The following is a 20,971-nucleotide window of genomic DNA, read 5'->3' as shown; positions in this document are numbered from 1 at the left end:
ATGGCCAAATATGGAACAAATGAATTAACACATTAGAAAATAATATACAGAGCGAAGTCATTTACCTGTGCCATCTAAATTTAGTCTTAAACTATTTATCTCATTAAAATGATATAACTGCATGTACTAGTAATTAGTAAAAAAATATTAACAGTCCTGAAATGGAGATCTTTCCATCCCAACACGCCCTAATCGAGGAGATCAATATTTTGCATAAACATAACTATTCCCTCCATCACGTTCATAATTTTCTAAAACTGTAAGAAGGTTAAACTTCCAAGCGCATTAAACGAGCCCAGCGCGGCTTGAACCGCCATCGCGGAGAACTCGAGCGCGTCATAAAAGCTCCTAAGAAACCTCGTTAACCGCCCCAGAACCGAGCTGTATTTACGAACGCGCTTTAAACACTCGCGGCCATTACCACAGAGTTTTCTCTGTCCACGTCGCGCAACTTTTAACGAAAATCCCTGACAAACTGCTCGATGCGTGTCAGGTTACGCAACAAACCCTTACGTAACGATTTCACGATGGCCACGTGACCAGTCCCGTTGACACTCGACTTCTTGTGTCCCCCACTGAGGGATAAAAGCGTCTCCTCCTCTTTTATTCCGCGTCTATTCTCCATTCGCAACGTAGAACGTGTTTCTCTGCTCGAGGACACGTTCTACGAACCACTGTTATTATCATGGATACGCTGGGCGCTGGTAATCCAACGAGGATCTCTCTGAAAATGTCCCAGCATTGTTCCTTACTGTAGAATGGCGGGCACAATGCGCGGGATTATTGAAAGAGAGGATAATTCTTGAATTTTATTTGGGGACGCTGTGGAAATTTTCTGTAAGTTTTTATTGCTTTTTTTTGGATCAATGTGGGGTGTGCTTGGTTGTTGTGCGATGAGAATCTTCGAGAGGATAATTCTTGAATTTTATTCGCGGACGCTGTGGAAATTTTCTGCAAGTTTTTATTGCTTTTTTTGGTTGAATGAGGAGTGTATTTGGTTGTTATAAGATAAGGATCTTCGATGTAACCTGCCCTATGCGATTGAGGAAGACTTTTTTTATTCTCATTGGGGCATTGATAGTGGTTGTTTTATGATAAGGACCTTCCAGAGGACAATTCTTGAATTTTATTTGGGGACGCTGTGGAAATTTTCTTCAAGTTTTTATTGCTTTTTTTGGGTGAATTAGAGGTGTACTTGGTTGTTGTGCGATGAGGATTTCTGATGTAACCTAATTTATGCAATTGAGGAAGATTTTTTTTATTTTCATTGGGAGTGTTGATAGTGGTTGTTGTACAATAAGGACCTTCGAGAGGATAATACTTGAATTTCATTTTAGGATGCTTTGGAAATTTTCTGCAAGTTTATACTGCTTTTTTGGACGAATGAGGGGTATACTTGGATGTTGTGCGATAAGGATCTTCAATGTGACCTGAGCTATGCGATTACGGGAAACTTTTTTGATTTTCATTGGGGATATCGATAGATGCGTTGATTTTCATAAAATTTGTACGTGATATTTTTCTTAGTTGGATTTGATTTATTCAGAGTGTAGAGTAGAGAGTAGACCACATTTCCTTAAAAATAAAAATTACTCCAGTTTTCCAAAATATCTTGCAAATCGTAATTCTATATTTGCAAGAATCATTCAATAAAAATCGTAAATTCATACAAGAAGCACTAACAAATTTTTTAATTCGAATCGTCTAACTTTTCAAGATTAAAAAATAAAAAATTCCTACAATGTTACTATCTACAATTACAAAAAAAAAAACATTAAGTGTACTATTTATATCATCTTTGATACCACAATAATAAAAAAATAGTAGTTGCAGAATTAAAAAGCTAGGAGAAATAGAAATTTCCTCGTTAATCTCGTTCGACGACGGCGAAGCAAGAAATTTGATGGGAACGCGCTCGCACGGTTGCGTCGGTAGATAAATCGTCGAATAGGTAATCCGTTACTCGACGGGGATTGCTCGATTGGCTCGTGCCGTTTCCGTGCGAACGTACAAATACATCGACCGCGAGAAATCCCGAAGGGGTTGCCTCCGCGTTGGGAATTTACGAGTGACAGGGAAGAAAAGCCTGTTCCTCTGGCTAACGCGGTTACCGCGCGCTGATTCGCTCGCGAGACCTATCCAAGTGCCAGTCACTGGAACAAGCGAGCGTTGGTTAGACGTAGAAGTTCGATGGATCCGCGTAACAACCATTTGCATTGCGCCACGCTCGTGTTTTCCAAGAAATTTTGTTGAAATAAATAACTTACAATTCATTATTAATTCCTTATTCAAGACTAAGTTTAATAACTCACTAAAATTGCCATTGGTGTGAAAATTTAACCAGTTAAGCGCGTTTGACGTGTATACTCGTCGTGTAAAATAAATAATTACCATTCACTACAAAAACTCGAAATTTCAATAAAATGTAATAAGAATATTATTTGATGATATGTTCTCTTTATATACATAGCTTGAAATTTTGTAAACTATTCTCTTATTTTTCTTCTTTATGTATTTTATTATTTTTTTGACAATTCTCAAGCTTTTAGCAAGAATAACGTATTCAGAAACGAATTGTCAGTTTTTTCGACGAAGAAAAATGTAATCCTTCCTCGTTTTTCGTAAAATGTATAATAGTACCATTTGCCCTTCGTTCGACGTGTATACACGTCGTTGCTTGTTTTTAATTCCGCACCCTGTGCTGATCTTTTGAAACTAAATTCCACAGTTAACTGGTTAAAGATACAGAAAGTGTTACTTTAGCCATTTTGATATATGATAAAGACGAATAAGTTAAAATTGAGATATAAAAAAGGACATTATTGTTCCCTTCATTTCACATGAATAATCAATTTAAAAAAAAACTTTATATGCTAAATTATAGAAATTTATGAACTGTGCAGTAGAATTAGAGAAGTGTTAAAGTTGTACGTTAAAATTGAGATATAAAAAAGGACATTATTGTTCCCTTCATTTCACATGAATAATTAATTTGAAAAGACTTTTTTATTATATGTTAAATTATAGAAATTCATGAGCTGTGCAGTGGAATTGGAGAAGCATTAGAGCTGTACGTTAAAACTGAGATATAAAAAAGGAACATTATTGTTCCCTTCATTTTACATAAACAATTAATTTGAAAAAAGACCTTTATTTGTTATATGTTAAATTATAGAAATTCACGAGCTGTGCAGTGGAATTAGAGAAGCGTTAGAGCTGTACGTTAAAACTGAGATATAAAAAAGGAACATTATTGTTCCTTTCATTTCACATAAATAATTAATTTGAAAAGACTTTTTTATTATATGTTAAATTATAGAAATTCATGAGCTGTGCAGTGGAATTAGAGAAGCGTTAGAGCTGTACGCTAAAATTGAGATATAAAAAAGGAACATTATTGTTCCCTTCATTTCACAACGATAATTAATTTAAAAAAGGACCTTTTTTTTATTATATGCTAAATTGTAGAAATTCACGAGCTGTGCAGTGGAATTAGAGAAGCGTTAGACTTGTAGATCGAATAGGAAAGAAACGAAGCGAGCAGGAGCGTGAAATGCAAAAATCGCGAGGTGCAGAATATTCCTGGCGAGCAAACGGGACATTTTCGGCGCGAAGTCTGGCACGAGTGGCTCGCCTGGACGCGCTCGCGACAGAAAATTCTCGGGAAAAAGCTGGCGACCGTCCTCGTGTCAAATGTAAACTGAAACGTGGAGCTCCTCGCGTGGAAAGCAAATTTATGGTAAATTGTAAACGCTTAACGAAATTATAACGATAAAGATGGTATATTTAATTTGTATTCGCAGTGCAAATGATATGAGACTTAAATTTTTATATGCGTCGAACAAAAAACTGCCGAAATTAAACTTTCGTTTGCACTCGCGAATTTTCAATTCCTAAAAACACACTTCGTGGCCTATCTGACAATCGCTAAGCTCGCTTAATCGTTTTTAAATACGAATATCATCGTTTTTAATTGGATAAATAAAATATCAACGTAAAATGTAGCGAGTATTTAGTGATCGTATCAATTTAAAAGCGCAATTTGCAGTATTAATCCCTTTTTTATAAAAACTGATAAATGTACAAATAAGTCTCAGTGTTCATTAATCGCAAAACCGTTTAAATAATACAAACGTCTGCATTTATACACAGTTTGCACGTATAAAGTATTCACACTGACCGTATGCAGCATCCACGTTACGATTTCAACAATTCACAAAAGAATACTACAAATCGTATCGACTAAAACTACCAAAAAGCTACGCTTCGAAAACAACCTTAAATAATCCACTAGATCCACGAATATCAAAATCGTTTTCACTGGCGTGTCCAAAAAGAACGCAGCCTCGAAAATAAGAAAAAAGGAGCACGAAGTTAATTTTTGCCTTTGCAACATCTAGGCCGCGCTGCCATTTGATAGGCACAGTCGGTACCAACAACAACTTTAAATAATCCACTCGATCCACGAATATCAAAATCGTTTTCATTCGCGTGTTCAAAAAGAACGCAGCCTCGAAAATAAGAAAAAAGGAGCACGAAGTCAACTTTTGCCTGTGCAAGATCTAGGCCGCGCTACTGTTCGATAGGCACAGTCGGTACCAACAACAGCCTTAAATAATCCACTAAACGATAGATCCACGAATATCAAAATCATTTTCACTCGCGTGTCCAAAAAGAACGCAGTCTCGAAAATAAGAAAAAAGGAGCACGAAAACAAAAGGCAAGATCTAGGCTGCACTGTCGTTCGATAGGCACAGTTGGTACCAACAGCAACCTTAAATAATCCACTAGATCCACGAATATCAAAATCGTATTCACTCGCGCGTCCAAAGAGAACGCAGCCTCGAAAATAAGAAAAAAAGGAGCACGAAGACGATAAATCCTCGAATATCAAAATCGTTTTCACTGGCGTGTCGAAAAGGAAATGAATTTAAAAAATTGCAGCCTCGAGAATAAGAAAAAAGGAGCACGAAGTTAACTTTTGCCTTTGCAAGATCTAGGCCGCGCTGCCATTTGATAGGCACAGTTGGTACCAACAACAACCTTAAATAATCCACTAGATCCACGAATATCAAAATCGTATTCACTCGCGTGTCCAAAGAGAACGCAGCCTCGAAAATAAGAAAAAAGGAGCACGAAGACGATAAATCCTCGAATATCAAAATCGTTTTCACTGGCGTGTCGAAAAAGAAATGAATTTAAAAAATTGCAGCCTCGAGAATAAGAAAAAAGGAGCACGAAGACAAAAGGCAAGATCTAGGCCGCGCTGTCGTTCGATAGGCACAGTCGGTACCAACATCATTTCCTGGCTGTGAAGAGCGGGACGTCCGGCCATTGACAATGGGCCGTCGCCAGCGCGATCGAGCAGCGAGAATGAGAAAAAGGACTGAACGACGGTACTTGCCTTCGACGAGCTGCTCCGTCTTCACCAGGATCAGAGGAATGGCCCCTGAGTTGCTCATGGTCCCTCTTCTCTCCTACAGCGGCCTTTTCGCGTTCGTTTCCGTTTCTTCGTTCGATTCCACGCCTTTCAACCGCGCGACCCCAAAAACATCCAGCAGTAACCTCCTCCGCGACGCTGCTCGCGGCTATCAACGTTCTAACCACCGCTGATCGTTACAAATCCACCGCAGGAGGCGTCGAGCCGTGAATTAATTACGAAATTGTCCCGCTGACGCGACTGATAAACGATCGACGCGCGATTAGATAATATTCCTCTGTTGTTTGTCACTTCGCTCGCGCGAGGGGATCAATGGCTTCTTCGTGGCCCGATTACGAAGCTGGAGGAGGCTGTTATCTGGGGAATGTCCGTTCGAATGTTCCGCGCTTTTTTCTGAGCAACGCGCTGACCAGTTGCCGCGAGAACTTTGAACGAAATTATTTTCGTCGGCGACGGTGCTTTTTTGGGGTGAGTTAGGGTGAGCTTTTGGTCGAGGTGGATTTATTGTGAGGTATTAAGGAGGATGGAGATGGTGAATGGTGTGGGTTTGATGTTGGTCGAGTTGGAAGGTAAGAGGTCAATTTTTGCCATTTTGGGAGTTAGAGTGTGTATGATTGAGGCTTGCGAACTTTGGTGTTATTGTAATTTTTATTTGAAACTGAGTTTTAGAGTTTTTTGTTAAATGCCTTATAAGAAAGAAATTTTCTTTTTTTAAAGAGATGACGCTGAAAGTTGAATTTCAAACCCCTAAAATTTTGCTTTCTGAGATAAAATAACAAAAGTCAAATGGCACAAGAGAAATAAAAAGGGTAACAAAAATCGTATGTTTCAGTACAGAAATAATTATCTCTAACTTTCAATGTTTTCGAACGCAAATAAGTCTTAGAGTTTTTTAATTAAATGACTTATAAGAAAGAAGTTTTCTTCTTTTAAGAAGATGACGCTGAAAGTTGAATTTCAATCCCCAAAATTTTGCTTTCTAAGATAAAATAACAAAACTTAAATGGCACAAGAAAAATAAAAAGGGTAACAAAAATGGTATGTTTCAGTACAGAAATAATTCTGTAACTTTCAATTGTTATTGCGTGAAGTAATGTTTTGGAACGCAAATAATTTGACTAACGAATGAAAAATAACGGTAACGACGAAGACGCCATAGCATATTCCAGTGGACGAAATGACCCTCCTGCCATTGAGTCCCCGATCATTGATTACCGCGTTTTGTGCAAGAAGTCCACTCGAACGAGCGAGCAGAGGTATCAGAGTGGAGGCTCAGACAATGAAAACTTGTGCTTTTATATCCCCTGGGAATTGTTCGATCGACCTGTTCCGGGGTGAGACACGGAAGGGGCGTTCCCCGGCAGGTCGAATGGATTTCCGGCAGTTTTCGAGAACGCTTTGGGACGTCCATCAATCTTCATTTAGATCGCGAGCTCCACGAAAAAAGTCGAACAATATCCACGGTGTAACCAAGCGAGAAGCAGATCGATCGAGCGTTCCCAAAATTACCAAATCTAGGGACTTTTCAGTTACTTCAAAAATTTTTTTTTTTAATTTGTGACACTATTTTTATTGTGGCTGTTAAAAGATTTTAAGATACGTAAGGACGATTTAAGTGCTGAGAAGAATAAAATGAATCAGCTACATAATTTCTTTTTAACAGGACTTAAAACGTTTTCGAACTTTTCGATAACTACATTGCAATTTATTTGAAAAAATGATCGAACTATAAATTTCTTTATTTGTCAGAGTAAAAATATGTTCACAGGAATTATAATAAAATTTCGAATATTATTTGACAAATAATACCAGAATAATGGTTGAACTTTAAATTGATATTTTCAATCAGTCTACAACGGACATTTTATGATTAACGTATAATATTGTGAAATAAATTTAGTATACGTTAATTCAGCTTTTATTCATTTTACGAGAGCGTTCGAAAAATATTCGTTTCCATCAAACTTTTATCGTACAAGAATTTATATAATAATCTGTTTCACGAGAAACTTGTTTTAAAAAAATTCCTAGCAGGTAAGAGGAACGTAAAATTTTTTGAAGCCTCGAAAAACTGGAAAGGAATTTTTTTATAATACGAAAAATAATTGCTGGTTTTTACAATTGAGTTTACACAATTCCTTTCTCCACGATCTCTTTTTAACCGTACACTTTTCATTTTTATGGAACAAACTTTGTTAGTAATTGAAGAAATTAAAAAAAAATAAATATTGTTTTTCAGCACTTTTTATGAGAAAATTTCGTTTATGCAACGGTTGATAAATTTAATTTCTCCTCCATTTTTAACGTGACGTTTTAGCACGACGGATTTATTTGTCTCTTTTCTGTTTTATCGCGTCAATTCGAAAATCCTATACTATATATCACTGAATGATTAACAATGAAATTGAGGAGATACCCAAAAGCATGTGATCGCGATGAAAAATTAATGCCCCTCTCATTCTTTTAATTCGATGACAGCCAGTTGTGATTGATCACTTCACGTAACCCTGGCGGAGATAAACCAAAAGTCCTTGGATAAGTAACATCGAATGACAACATTTACAGTGGAAATTAGAATAAATTAAATATCATTAAATAAATTTACCACGATATTTTCATTATTCTTATATTAATAAAATCTTGAAAAAGGGGGAAAGTTCAAAAATGTTTCTTAATACTTTTTCAAAAAACAAAATACATTTTATGAAAATAATACAAATTTAACTGTAAGTTAAAGATTACTGTTATTATTTAAAATCTGTCATAATAAATTTTCTGCATAATTTATGGAACAAGTGATATTTAAAAAACTGCTCAATAAATCCTTTTACAACTTTAAAAAACAATCCCAACCACTGTTCTTGCAACAATTTCTATGCAATAGCTTAATTAGCTGAATCTCCATTTTCATAATTAAAATTATCAAAGAATTGGTCTATTCTTCAATCTTCTCCCATAAAAAATTCCTTCTTTCCAAATCTACAAAATTCAATTTTGAAACATAGGATTCGATATCGTCCAATGTGTTGTCAAAGGGTGAATTGCAATAAATCAGAATAAAATTCTTCTAGAGAGCAACGAACAATTGAGAATCGTTGTCCACGTGTGAAGGAGAGAAGGGATGGTACCAAAAAAAATTAACAAGTTGCTCCATTCCTCGATCTTCCCCAATAAAATAAACAAAATACATTTCTTCTTTCCAAATCTACAAAATTCAATTTTAAAACACCAAAACAGCAAAACACAGGGTTCGAACTTTTTCTACGCGCTGTCAAAGGGTGAATTGCAATAAATCAGAATAAAATTCTTCTGGAGAGCAACGAACAATTGAGAATCGTTGTCCACGTGTGAAGGAGAGAAGGGGTGGTACCAAAATGGCCGGTCGATATTTCGCGGGAGAATCGATTCGCGGGACGAGTGACATTCATGCGATACTGGGGCGGAAGGGCGCAACGTTGACCAGCTATTTCAGCAACACGTCACTGATCGATCACGCGTTACGTCGATCACGGTTGGTGCTCGCCACGTTACTTCGTGCACGCGTGCACACACGCAAGCACACCCTCGCAGAACGAGCAGCAGCTCGCGTTTATGACGTGCAACTTTCGCACGGTGATCCATTTGCCACGAAACGAACAAAATCGCTGAATCAGCTTACCCTTCCGCACGGCTGGGCTCGAATAAATTTCATTTAGAATTTATACGCGCGTCTATGTGTCTCCAAAAATTCCAAGTAACGATCACTCTCAAGTTTTTAGAAAACTAACTTTTTTAATTAAACGGATACGTAGATTTTAAATATCCGCGGTGATGAAACGAGGGCTGAGAAAGGGTAGAAAATGTTTAAGGGAAATATTTCTTAAATAAAGTGAATGGAAAAATTAAAATTTGTAAACTAAAGCTAAAATAAATATCGCAAAATTATTAAAATTCTGTGCGAAGTTTTACAAAGAATAGCTTAGAGAAACTCGACAAAATTTAGTGGCTGTTAAGGAAGAAGATCATTGAAACATAGAAATTAAAATTTGCAAACTAAAGCTAAAATAAATATCGCAAAATTATTAAAATTCTGTGCGAAGTTGAACAAAGAATATTTTAGAGAAACTCGACAAAATTTAATGGTTGTTAAGGAAGATCACTGAAACGTAGAAATTAAAATTTGCAAACTAAAGCTAAAATAAATATCGCAAAATTATTAAAATTCTATGCGAAGTTGTACAAAGAATAGCTTAGAGAAACTCGACAAAATTTAGTGTCGTTGAGACGTAGAAATGTAAATTTATATATGAAAAGGGGTAAAAACCTCATCGAAACCAGAGAATATTCCAAAACTTCAAAGTTACACAGAGAATAGTTTAGAGAGCCACAAAATTAGTGTCAGTAAACAAGAAAAATCATCGAAACATAGAAACCAAAGGGTGACGATATCGTTTGATCGTAGCCGTTAATAACGCGTTGGTGCGCGTCGCCTCTCGCATCGATTTCGTACGCGTTACCCCATTTTGCCATCGAAACGATATTTCCTGCGAGCTTTTATGCATCGAGCACAGATGGTTACCGAAACAACGTGCAGAGAGAGACAGGTGGACAGGCCTGTCGCGTGCAGTTCGCTGTTTCCGTCGATGAAATGAAATTTCCCGTTGAAAAACGAGCCGCTTGTAAAACCAGCCCTCGTCGTTCGACGCGCGCCAATAAACGGAGTCCTTCCTAGTCGAGGAAGTGTATTATAAATTTTAATGAGCACTTGTTGAGCAGTATTCGCGACGCCAATTAAAACAATGGCCGATGAAAATATCGACGATAGCTTGCTCGAGTTTCGTTCGACCCCCGCGGAGGCCGTGCTCAATTAATTTTAACGACAACGAGTCGCGTCGCGCGTTTCGTTCCGTTCCTGGGTTTTATTAATGCGAGGTTCTGATAAAAGCGGAGCTTATTACGAGCGAGAGGCCACCAAACGGGCGACCACGTATTTTTAGAATATTTACAGGGAACAAAAGGTGTCGCGTCAAGCAACAAGTAATCGCGAGCAACCCACCCTGCCAATTACTCGTTGTTTGTTTCGACTCCAGTCGAGTATTTTCGTAACTGCGAAGCGTTAGGACATTTATTGCAGCAGGTGTTTAAAATGCAAGCGGCTAAAATAGAACGCGAAGTGTAAAAAAAAAAAAGAGTATCGATAATTCGAGATTTAATCGCTCGATTATTTAAGTAGATAAAAATTGAAGTTTGAAAACGATTCTTTTAGTTTTCAACGCGAGCTGCATCTGTGGCAAGGATAAAGTACCTTCTGCGAAATTTAAAATGCAAGCGGCTAAAATAGAACGTACAGCTTAAAAAAAGAAAGAGTATCGATAACTCGAGATTTAATCGCTCGATTATTTAAGTAGATAAAAATTGAAGTTTGAAAACGATTCTTTTAGTTTTCAACGCGAGCCTGCACCTGTCGCGAGGATAAAGTACCTCCTGCGAAAGGAAGCTCCTGAAAATTTCATCGAGTCCCGTCTGATACGCGATCCAAACTCATCGATCCGAAACGTGCACCCTCGATTTCCTATTACAAGCGCAAAATAAAAAAAAGGGAATATAAAATTCGAGATTTAATCACTCGATTATTTAAGTAGATAAAAATTAAAGTTTAAGAACGATTCTTTTAATTTTCAACGCGAACCTGCACCTGTCGCAAGGATAAAGTATCTCCTATGCAAGGAAACTCGTGAAAATTTCATCGAGTCCCGTCCAGTGCGCGATTTAAAGTCATCGATCCGAAACGTGCACCCTCGATTTCCTATTAGAAGCGCAAAATAAAAAAAAAAGAAGTATAAAACCTAGCAAAAGTGGTATAAAAATGCTAAAGTAGGAAAGGAGCACCAGGGCTCACCCCAAAGAAGCCAGCTTCCTCCTGTTGCAACACCACTCCCCACCCCCCTAACAACCCCTTAGTTAACCTTCTCGAGAACAGGAGGAAAAAGTCGAGGACAAGAGATATCGAAAGAGGATCGAACGCGCACAGAAGAGACACCAGCCTCGATCCACGATGGATCACGTGTGTGCTCGATCGTCGATTCAGGATCCGGGCCAGTGTCAGCTCACCCCCGGTTCAAGCTGGATCGATGAAGGCTTCTCCTCGCATCCCACGCTGTGCCTGGGTCTCTCCTCTCTCTCTCTCTCTCTCCCCCTCGTATTCAGCACTTGCTCCCTTCGAGGCTTTCGACGACGCGATCGAAAGAAAAACGACTCGTCGAGCGACCCTCGATCCGGTCGCTTCTGCACTCGCGACTCGCGAGCGGCACCGTCGCGGTTCGCGGTCGAATTCGAACTGGACGCGGCGATGGATCGCGTGAACGACGTGAACGACGACGACGACGACGCGTCGTTAGGCGACGACGACGACGAATCACGTCACGAGCGTGCGACACCGCGTCGACGTCGAAACGAGAACCACCGACCGTGACTGACTGACTGACTGACTGACTGACTGATCGTCGACAGGGCGGAGAATCGACGTTCGAACGAGCAACGATCGCAGGACACCGCGAGGGGCGCGCAGCCAGCCAGGATGGAGACGCACAAGTGGTTTTTCGCGTTTTGTCCCGGGGGTTGCTCGCTATCCCTGCCCCACTCACCTGGTATCCGCGTAGGGTGCGCACCTACTACTACCCACCGGGTAAGCTACCTCCGCCACCCACACGACCTAACCCGTCACCCGCTCAGCCACCCCACTGCCTCGCTCGCTAACGCTACGTTAGGAACTACCCCTCTCTCTTTCTCTCTCTACTTAGTTATATCTGTCTAGTTCTATCTCTCTCTACCTTTTTTCTCGTCAGTCCATGTCTCTCTCTCTACTTAGTTGTATCTATCTCTATCTCTGTCAACCATTTTTCTCGTCCGTCGATCTCTTCCTCTCTACTTAGTTGTAGCTAGCTCTATCTCTCTCTACCTTTTTTCTCGTCCGTCCATCTCTCTCTCTCTCTACTTAGTTGTATCTATCTCTATCTCTAACAACCTTTTTACTCGTCCGTCCATCTCTCTCTTAACTCTTTCTCACTTCTTAGTTCTATCTATCTCTATCTCTCTCAACCTTTTTTCTCGTCCATCCATATCTCTCTCTCTACTTAGTTCTATCTATCTTTATCTCTCTTAACCGTTTTTCTCGTCCGTCCATCTCTCTCTTTCCCCGTAATTCTGTCTATCTCTATCTCTCTCAACCTTTTTTCTCGTCCGTCCATCTCTGTCTTAACTCTATCTCTCTTCTTAGTTCTATCTATCTCTATCTCTCTCAACCATTTTTCTCGTCAGTCCATCTCTCTCTCTCTCTTCTTAGTTCTATCTATCTCTATCTCTCTCAACCGTTTTTCTCGTCAGTCCACCACTTTCTCTCTCTTCCCTTAGTTCTATCTATCTCTATCTCTCTGAACGTTTTTTCTCGTCGTCCATCTCACTCTCCTCCACCCCCTGGTTCCCACGCTATGGCTTTACCGCGCGGTTTCCTCGCCCTCTCCCGTTCGACGTTAGCGCTGTCTTGATCGGTTCAACCGGAACGAACGTCATTCCCTCTTCGTCCATCGCTCGCGTCTGCTGCTCGGTTTGTATGGACTCCGCTGAGAGTTTATATATCAGCTTGCCTCCGCGGATTTACCAACCTCCATGCTCTCTCTCGCTCGTCGTGGTTACCTTTTTTTTTTCTTCTTTAACGCCGTCGTCGTTTCTCGTTTTATCAACTCTAGTTCCGTTGATACGTTCGTTGGGTAGGTTTTTTTTTGCTGCTCGCGCCTAGGTTTTCTGTATCTTCCTGGTTAAGGCTCGTTTCCTGCGTTTTCTTTCGTTCGCGATTCGTGAGGGATACTTGCTTTTAAGAGCCACTGCTCGGTTTGCGCTTGCTGGGTTAGGGTTTTTAGACTTCGTTGGGTAGTTTGATGTTTGAATGTGTGAGAATAAAATTGGTAATTATTGATGAATCCTTATTATTGTATTACAGTATATTGTATTATATGTAGTCATTATTATCAGTAAACTGATGTTTGTAATGTATATTGTTTGTTGTATTTGGTGAAGTATAGCAGTGTTTGAATTGTATCATGCGATTATTTTAATATTTTAAATGATTAAGATTTTATGCAAAACAAGCTCAGTATTTTTTTAATATTGTCAATGAGACGTTTACTAAATAATTGTTGGTATCTAATGGGATGAAAAGTAGAAAACATAGTAGAATCATGAAATAGTTAATAGAAAATTCGAATTTTCCGTAATATCAATAAAAGATCTATATTTTATTTTAAATGATTAAGATTTTATGCAAAACAAGCTCAGTATTTTTTTAATATTGTCAACGAGACGTTTACTAGATAATTGTTGGTATCTAATGGGATGAAAAGTAGAAAATATAGTAGAATCATAAGATACGTTATTAGAAAATTCGAATTTTCCGTAATTTCAAAAAGAAAGATCTATATTTTATTTTAAAATGTTCTACAAATGTTGGTAGTAAATAAAAAAAGAATAATTTAGCAACTGTTTCACATAGATGTTTCGATACTTCTACACGAAGGTGTTTGTAGCGCAATAAATGAGGGATATAGGTACCCAGTCGAGAGAATTTTTCATGTAAAAGAGCAAGTGTTTGCCACACTTTGAAACTGAATCATTATGATAGATTCCGCGTTGCAAAGGGAAATAATATCTATGTTTATTTATGGTATCGCGGTGAGAATACCGTTTACATAATAGAAGGTTCACGTAACGGGTGTTCATGTAACAGAAACTCAAATACTCCAGAAGATTCTTCCAATATTTCAAAAGCAATTGAATTCAGCAGTTCATTTTTCATTTCACAAAGTCTAAATTACATCAGCGCGCTTCTTTTTTTCTTCAGATTCAATTAAACGCTTAGAATCATTATATAATACAAAAAATCATTTATATTACCTCTTCGAGATATCATTTTCATCCTTTACATTCTATTTTACTTAAAAACTGCTATACATTACAGCAATTATATTTGCAATCAATTTTTTACTTACAAATCTACAATTTTATGCAAGATTTGTCCAAAACTGGAGGTCGAATTTTTTTTAGACCAACTATATCAATTTTTTACTTACAAATCTACAATTTTATGCAAGATTTGTCCAAAACTGGAGGTCGAATTTTTTTTAGACCAACTATATCAATTTTTTACTTACAAATCTACAATTTTATGCAAGATTAGTCCAAAACTGGAGGTCGAATTCTTTTTAGACCAACTATATCAAATTTTTACTTACAAATCTACAATTTTATGCAAGATTTGTCCAAAACTGGAGGTCGAATTTTTTTTAGACCAACTATATCAATTTTTTACTTACAAATCTACAATTTTATGCAAGATTAGTCCAAAACTGGAGGTCGAATTCTTTTTAGACCAACTATATCAAATTTTTACTTACAAATCTACAATTTTATGCAAGATTTGTCCAAAACTGGAGGTCGAATTTTTTTTAGACCAACTATATCAAATTTTTACTTACAAATCTACAATCTTATGCAAGATTTGTCCAAAACTGGAGGTCGAATTTTTTTTAGACCAACTATATCAATTTTTTACTTACAAATCTACAATTTTATGCAAGATTAGTCCAAAACTGGAGGTCGAATTTTTTTTAGACCAACTATATCAAATTTTTACTTACAAATCTACAATCTTATGCAAGATTTGTCCAAAACTGGAGGTCGAATTTTTTTTAGACCAACTATATCAATTTTTTACTTACAAATCTACAATTTTATGCAAGATTAGTCCAAAATTGGAGGTCGAAATTTTTTTAGACTAACTATATCAAATTTTTACTTACAAATCTACAATTTTATGCAAGATTAGTCCAAAACTGGAGGTCGAATTTTTTTTAGACCAACTATATCAAATTTTTACTTACAAATCTACAATTTTATGCAAGATTAGTCCAAAACTGGAGGTCGAAATTTTTTTAGACCAACTATATCAAATTTTTACTTACAAATCTACAATTTAATGCAAGATTAGTCCAAAACTGGAGGTCGAAATTTTTTTAGACCAACTATATCAATGTTTAGAACAACAAATCACCATGTAACTCTGAAAACTATAAAAACCTAACCTATAAACGAACAACACCAAGCCAATCATTCACAGATCGCGTGATTTTCTTCTGCAACGGCTTCCACAGTCGAGCTCATCGACTGAGCTCTGCGAAAATTCTCAATCGTATGGTAATTAAGCAGGAGGGGTTAAAAGCGAGCGAAATCGAACGATTTTCGTAAATAATTCAGAGAACGCGCAGGTCATCCGCGGCTCTAGTTACGCTCTACTTTTTATTTAAATGGTAACAGCGAGAGGCGGTGGAAATAGTCGGCGATGAAAGTTTGATGAGAGCCACGATACAGGGTGGTTGTTGGTAAAACGATCCACGCCACACCCCTCGCGCGATCACTGATTCGCGTTCCACGCTCGACGGAAGACGGCGTCCTTCGCGGGCCAATCGTTCGTTTTAAGCAGCTGTTGATATCGACTGGCACGGGATCTCGACGATCAGTGGATTGAACGGCTTAAATTCTACGCCAACGGCTCTTCAGGGCGAAGTAACACCAGTTGAACGCGTATACGAAACGTGAATTATTCGACGATTGCGCGATCTTGAGGACTTTTCAATCGCGAGACGATTGCGAGTTTGTATCAGTTTCTTTTTTTTTGTAGACTTAAATAAAGGAAATATTATTTTAATATAAATTTGAAAAGGCTGCAAGCAAACCTCGCATTACACACTGCAATTGCACATCGATAAAAAAGAATCACGCATTGTAATTGCACATCAATACAAAAGAACAGTAAATAAATTTAAAAAAAACAAAATAACCCTTTCGCTTCGACTCGCGTATATATACGCCCTCGAAAAATTGTGTCACTTTCTTTTTTGTAGATTTAAACAAAGGAAATGTTATTTTAATATAAATTTGAAAAGTGTGCAAGCAAACCTCGCATCACACTCTGTAATTGCACGTGGATAAAAAAGAACAGTAAATAAATTTTAAAAAAAGAAATTAACCCTTTCGCTTCGACTGGCGTACATATAAGCCCTCGAAAAATTATATCACTTCCTTTTTTGTAGACTTAAATAAAGGAAATATTGTTTTAATATAAATTTGAAAAGTGTGCAAGCAAACCTAGCATCACGCATTGTAATTGCACATAAATACAAAAGAACAGTAAATAAATTTAAAAAAAGAACAAATTAATCCTTTCGCTTCGACTCGCGTATATATACGTCCTCGAAAAATTGTGTCACTTTCTTTTTCGTAGATTTAAGTAAAGGAAATATTATTTTAATATAAATTTGAAAAGTGTGCAAATAAACCTCGCATCGCATACTGCAATTGCACATCAATACAAAAGAACAGTAAATAAATTAAAAAAAAGAACAAATTATCCCTTTCGCTTTGACGAACTTATATATACGCCCTCGAAAAATTGTATCACTTTCTTTTTTGTAGACTAAAATAAAAAAAATATTATTTCATATTATTTTAATAGAAATTTGAAAAGTGTGCAAGCAAACCTCGCATCGCATACTGCAATTGCACATCAATACAAAAGAACAGTAAATAATTTTAAGAAAAGAACAAATTAATCCTTTCGCTACAGCGTATACAAACGCCCTCGAAAAATGATCATTCATATACAAAAAGCGTATATATACACTCTGGAAAAATGAACGCTGAGGTACAAAAAGCGTGCATATACGTTCATACCATATATACTTTTATTTTATATTTTACGTGAGATATTTTTGTTAATAGAGTACCTGGCAACGCTGCATGTCTCGAATAGTTGATTATTATTAAATAAAACATCATCGACAAGACGATACTGTGTCTTGTTTAAACGATACTCAGTTTCAGTCTTCTTTAAGATATCTTCAGCGACAAATATATATTAGCAATTTATAATAGTGGTGACTAAAAGCTTTAAACGAATTTATAAATCTAAAATAATTTTGTTAGTTTAATTTTAATAAATCACAGGGAAATACTCAATTTCTGCCTTTGTAATATGTTGAGTTTCAAAGTATTGAATTTTTTAGACCCACTGTTGCGTCTTTGTCTGGTTTGACTCGACTGGCTTGCTGGATCGTGGATATAGTAAAATGCTCTCTCAATAAATTTCGCAATTCGCATTGACGCAAAAATGTACGTTTCTTATGACGTGTATATTTCAGGACTAAAAAAGGAATTGTGAAGTAATAAACAACGTCTTTAATTCGACAATGATACTCCAAATTTTATGCACAAATTCCTGACTACGAGTCAGAGTCGTGGTTTTCACTTGTGGCACAAATTGTTTACCACAAGTTAGACTCGTGAGTTCTCCTTATGGCACAAATTCTTTACCACTTACCACAGAGTCAGACTCGTGGTTATGGGCTAAAGAGTTAAATAAATGGTCGAAAACCTCCATCGATCGCAAAGAAAAAAGCTTCAATTCAAAGTTACACAAGTAAGACACGATAAGTGGTCGTGGCAACGAAAATTGGCCAAGAAAGGGACGAAAGTCAGTCAGTGACCGTTCGCCAGAAGCGAAACAACTTTAAACGCGACCAAAAGAGGTTTCTCGTTTCGAAAAATCGTTCCATCTCGTACGAGGCAGACATTTCGCGACTGGCTGGAGCGTTTCGAACGAACGGCGGGCCCATGCACGATTTCAAGCATCTGCGACGCTCGAGCCACGCGAACGTCCCGACATCCGGCGGTTGCAAACGGCACGGCTGCCTCGAATAGTAGACACATTACGCGCGTCCTTGCTTGCCAGCACGATTTCCACCGCATCTCGCTGCCTAACCTTTGTCTCAGCCAACTTATGACTGACTCTTCGCGTTGCACTTGGATGCTACGCTCTCGTTGGAAAGCAAATATTGTCCTTTTCGTGATTCGAAGGAGCTGCGTTATTGCGAACAGCTGATTTAGAGGAAGAGGACGATTTTGAGGTATTGCGTAAAGCGTCCATTTTTTTTTAGTATCCATCAACCTAATATTTATGTTATATTGTGTTAATTATGATATAATGATAGCATTGTATGATCGCTATTTTTGTGTTACTCATTTAGATAAATATGAAGATAATATTAGTATTGGACTTTTGTGCAGTGTAAGAAATTGGTAGAAATTGATGGAATAGATTTGACGAAGTAATGATACGTAGGCGTGTTGGACTTGCGTTTAACTCGAAGGTTCGTACGATAATGCCTTCTTAGACGGTTCAGCATTAACATTTGTTCCACACCAGTAAGCGATCCAATTTTTTTCACCCCTCGCAGCGAAGTCTAATCCTTGAGAAGAGCAAAGAAATGGAAGGACCTCATGCATTTTTAACTAGATATTCTGGTCTTAACGATCCTTCGTGTGGAACAAGGATACACGACCCTGATCGCAATGTCGCAGAATTCGATCGAGCCTCATCCACTTAACTGGTTTACATAAATTTAAAAAACGTTGCTGTTAGATGAAAAATGATTGTTTAATTGAATTATCTCATTATCAATGCAGTAGAATAAAATAGTGACTTTCGTCCACTTAACTGGTTTACACAAATTAAAAAAACGTTGCTGGCAGATGAAAAATAATTGTTTTATTGGATACTCTCATTGTCAATGCAGTAGTATAAAATAGTGACTTTTAGACAGCACTGTCTAACAGAGTTTACTCTCATCTTTCATTTATTAAGCACAAGAAGCTGTTACTCTCGAGACAAAATTTAATGTTATTCTTTTACTAGATGGATCCATTAGACGTTCACGATTGTAGCTTCGAATTTTTTGCCTCACTGCTTTAATGTTCGAGTCGAGGAGCTTCTTGGATTTATTACTTGTTATGGTTGAAGGGACACACGGAAATTCTGTATACGTTACCCAAGAGCGCATTTTTCTATTTTTTCAAAGTTTTTCTTTTATATCCAATCAGTTTTGATGTCCGTTTCCCTCACCAAAATTTATTTTATATTGTGACAGACCAGTTACCCCCAAAGTGGATCAATATCGATGCTAGAGGGTCAAATTCGACTCGCAAGAGGTTTATATCAGTGAAAGACAAAAATTGGGGGTACGTGAAGAAGAGAGTTGAATCTTATTTATATATATTATTTATATCTTTTTATATAATTTTGTTAATTAATCGAAATTAGAAATGTTACTGGATAAAGCATTTTCTGTTGGTTTAATTAATAACTGTAAAACTATGAACTTAACACATTTTTCTACTCTACTGTAGTAAGTTATTACTCTACTTTAAACCATGTCAAAGTGTATAACTCTGTCAACTTCAAAGTCCTATGTAGAGGAGGGTGCGTAAGACGAGGAAGAACTAATTGTTTGAAAATTAACAATTGCATTTTTCAATGATTCTTACTTCTTTTTTAATATATTAATTAAACAACTCTTGTTTTTTTCTTAATTTCTGAATTTAACAATTCTTATTTATTCACTAATTTATTAATTTAATCATTCTCGTTTCTTTTATTCTTTATTCAGTATATATGTTCTGTCACTGTTCAATAATATTGGCAACATACATACACTCATCGATTTTACATATTGCAATGTTGAAAGCATCGAAATATTCACAATAAATATTAATTATTTGAACAGATCAGAAATATTCGCTCGTTTAAAAAATATATTTACAGAAATTTAACAAATTGGAAAGAAATGAATTATTTTTTCTCTACAATTACATGAACAAAAGGTATAACTATTTATCTTTTAGATAATTATTGCATACAATTGAAGAACTTAATTTTAAGTGTTACAGATTGACAAATCTGTATGCAGCACTTAAACTGGAAAACTTTTCTTGTAGAAACTCATTTCAGTTCCCATCCTCGTCTGTAAGGAACGCATCCATGTATTTGCATCCCCTATTTGAACGAATGTCAAACGAAGAACCTTCCCACAAGCTTCGTCTGCTAAAAGCTAATATTTCATGAAAATTCAATTTTTCGTCGCACCACAGTTTCCAAAAAAAATTTTCGTCAAACGTAGAACTTTATCAAACTTCATCCAGCAAAATGCGATATGCTCTAAAAATCCGTTTCCCTCATCTTTTTCTCAGCTCTCGATAGAAATCTCGAATCCTTAATGTCGAATCGATACGTCAAACAGAGAAGTTCGCCAAACTTTATTCGGAAAGGAAGCAATATCTTTCAGGAATCCATTTCGTTCTTTCTTCATTTCCCAATAGAAATCTCGAATGATTAATCGAACGAGTATGTCACACGGCGAAATTTACGAAACTGTATTCAGCGACGAAAAAATATTTTCTGCCAAGTCATTCTTCTGCTCTTTTTATTTCTTAATGGATATCTGAAATTTTTAGTCGAACGAATTTGAGATATTCACATTGCTATAAAATGTTCTGCAAAATAATTCTTTATCGACGACTTTTAAATGGCAAATGCTGTCTATGCAAATGTTTGAATATATTTTTATAAGACAATCCTTCATCGTTTGAAAATTGTAAAAAATTGTATGC

The 20,971-nt window shown here is 37.0% G+C and overlaps 2 protein-coding genes across 8 annotated transcripts in view; both read right to left on the bottom strand.

The window, feature by feature from the left end:
- Kcc (solute carrier family 12 member kcc) overlaps nucleotides 1-20,971 on the bottom strand; it is a 220,783-nt gene that overhangs the window by 137,329 nt on the left and 62,483 nt on the right. Inside the window, exon 1 of one of the 7 annotated variants that reach the window (XM_076906415.1) lies at nucleotides 5,405-5,725. The exons of the other annotated variants lie outside the window; for them this stretch is intronic. Coding sequence (XP_076762530.1) covers nucleotides 5,405-5,462 — 58 coding nt within the window. The 5' untranslated portion in view covers nucleotides 5,463-5,725. Of the gene's footprint in view, nucleotides 1-5,404; nucleotides 5,726-20,971 lie in introns of those variants that run through there. 7 annotated transcript variants of the gene reach the window in all.
- Ca-ma2d (Ca[2+] channel Muscle-specific alpha2/delta subunit) overlaps nucleotides 1-20,971 on the bottom strand; it is a 212,722-nt gene that overhangs the window by 173,987 nt on the left and 17,764 nt on the right. The window lies entirely within an intron of this gene.

The sequence above is a fragment of the Xylocopa sonorina genome, chromosome 13 (assembly GCF_050948175.1).
Source record: "Xylocopa sonorina isolate GNS202 chromosome 13, iyXylSono1_principal, whole genome shotgun sequence".
Taxonomy (NCBI): Eukaryota; Metazoa; Arthropoda; class Insecta; order Hymenoptera; family Apidae; genus Xylocopa; species Xylocopa sonorina.
The sequence above is the reverse complement of the archived record's forward strand: the minus strand, read 5'-3'. Positions and strand labels throughout refer to the sequence as shown.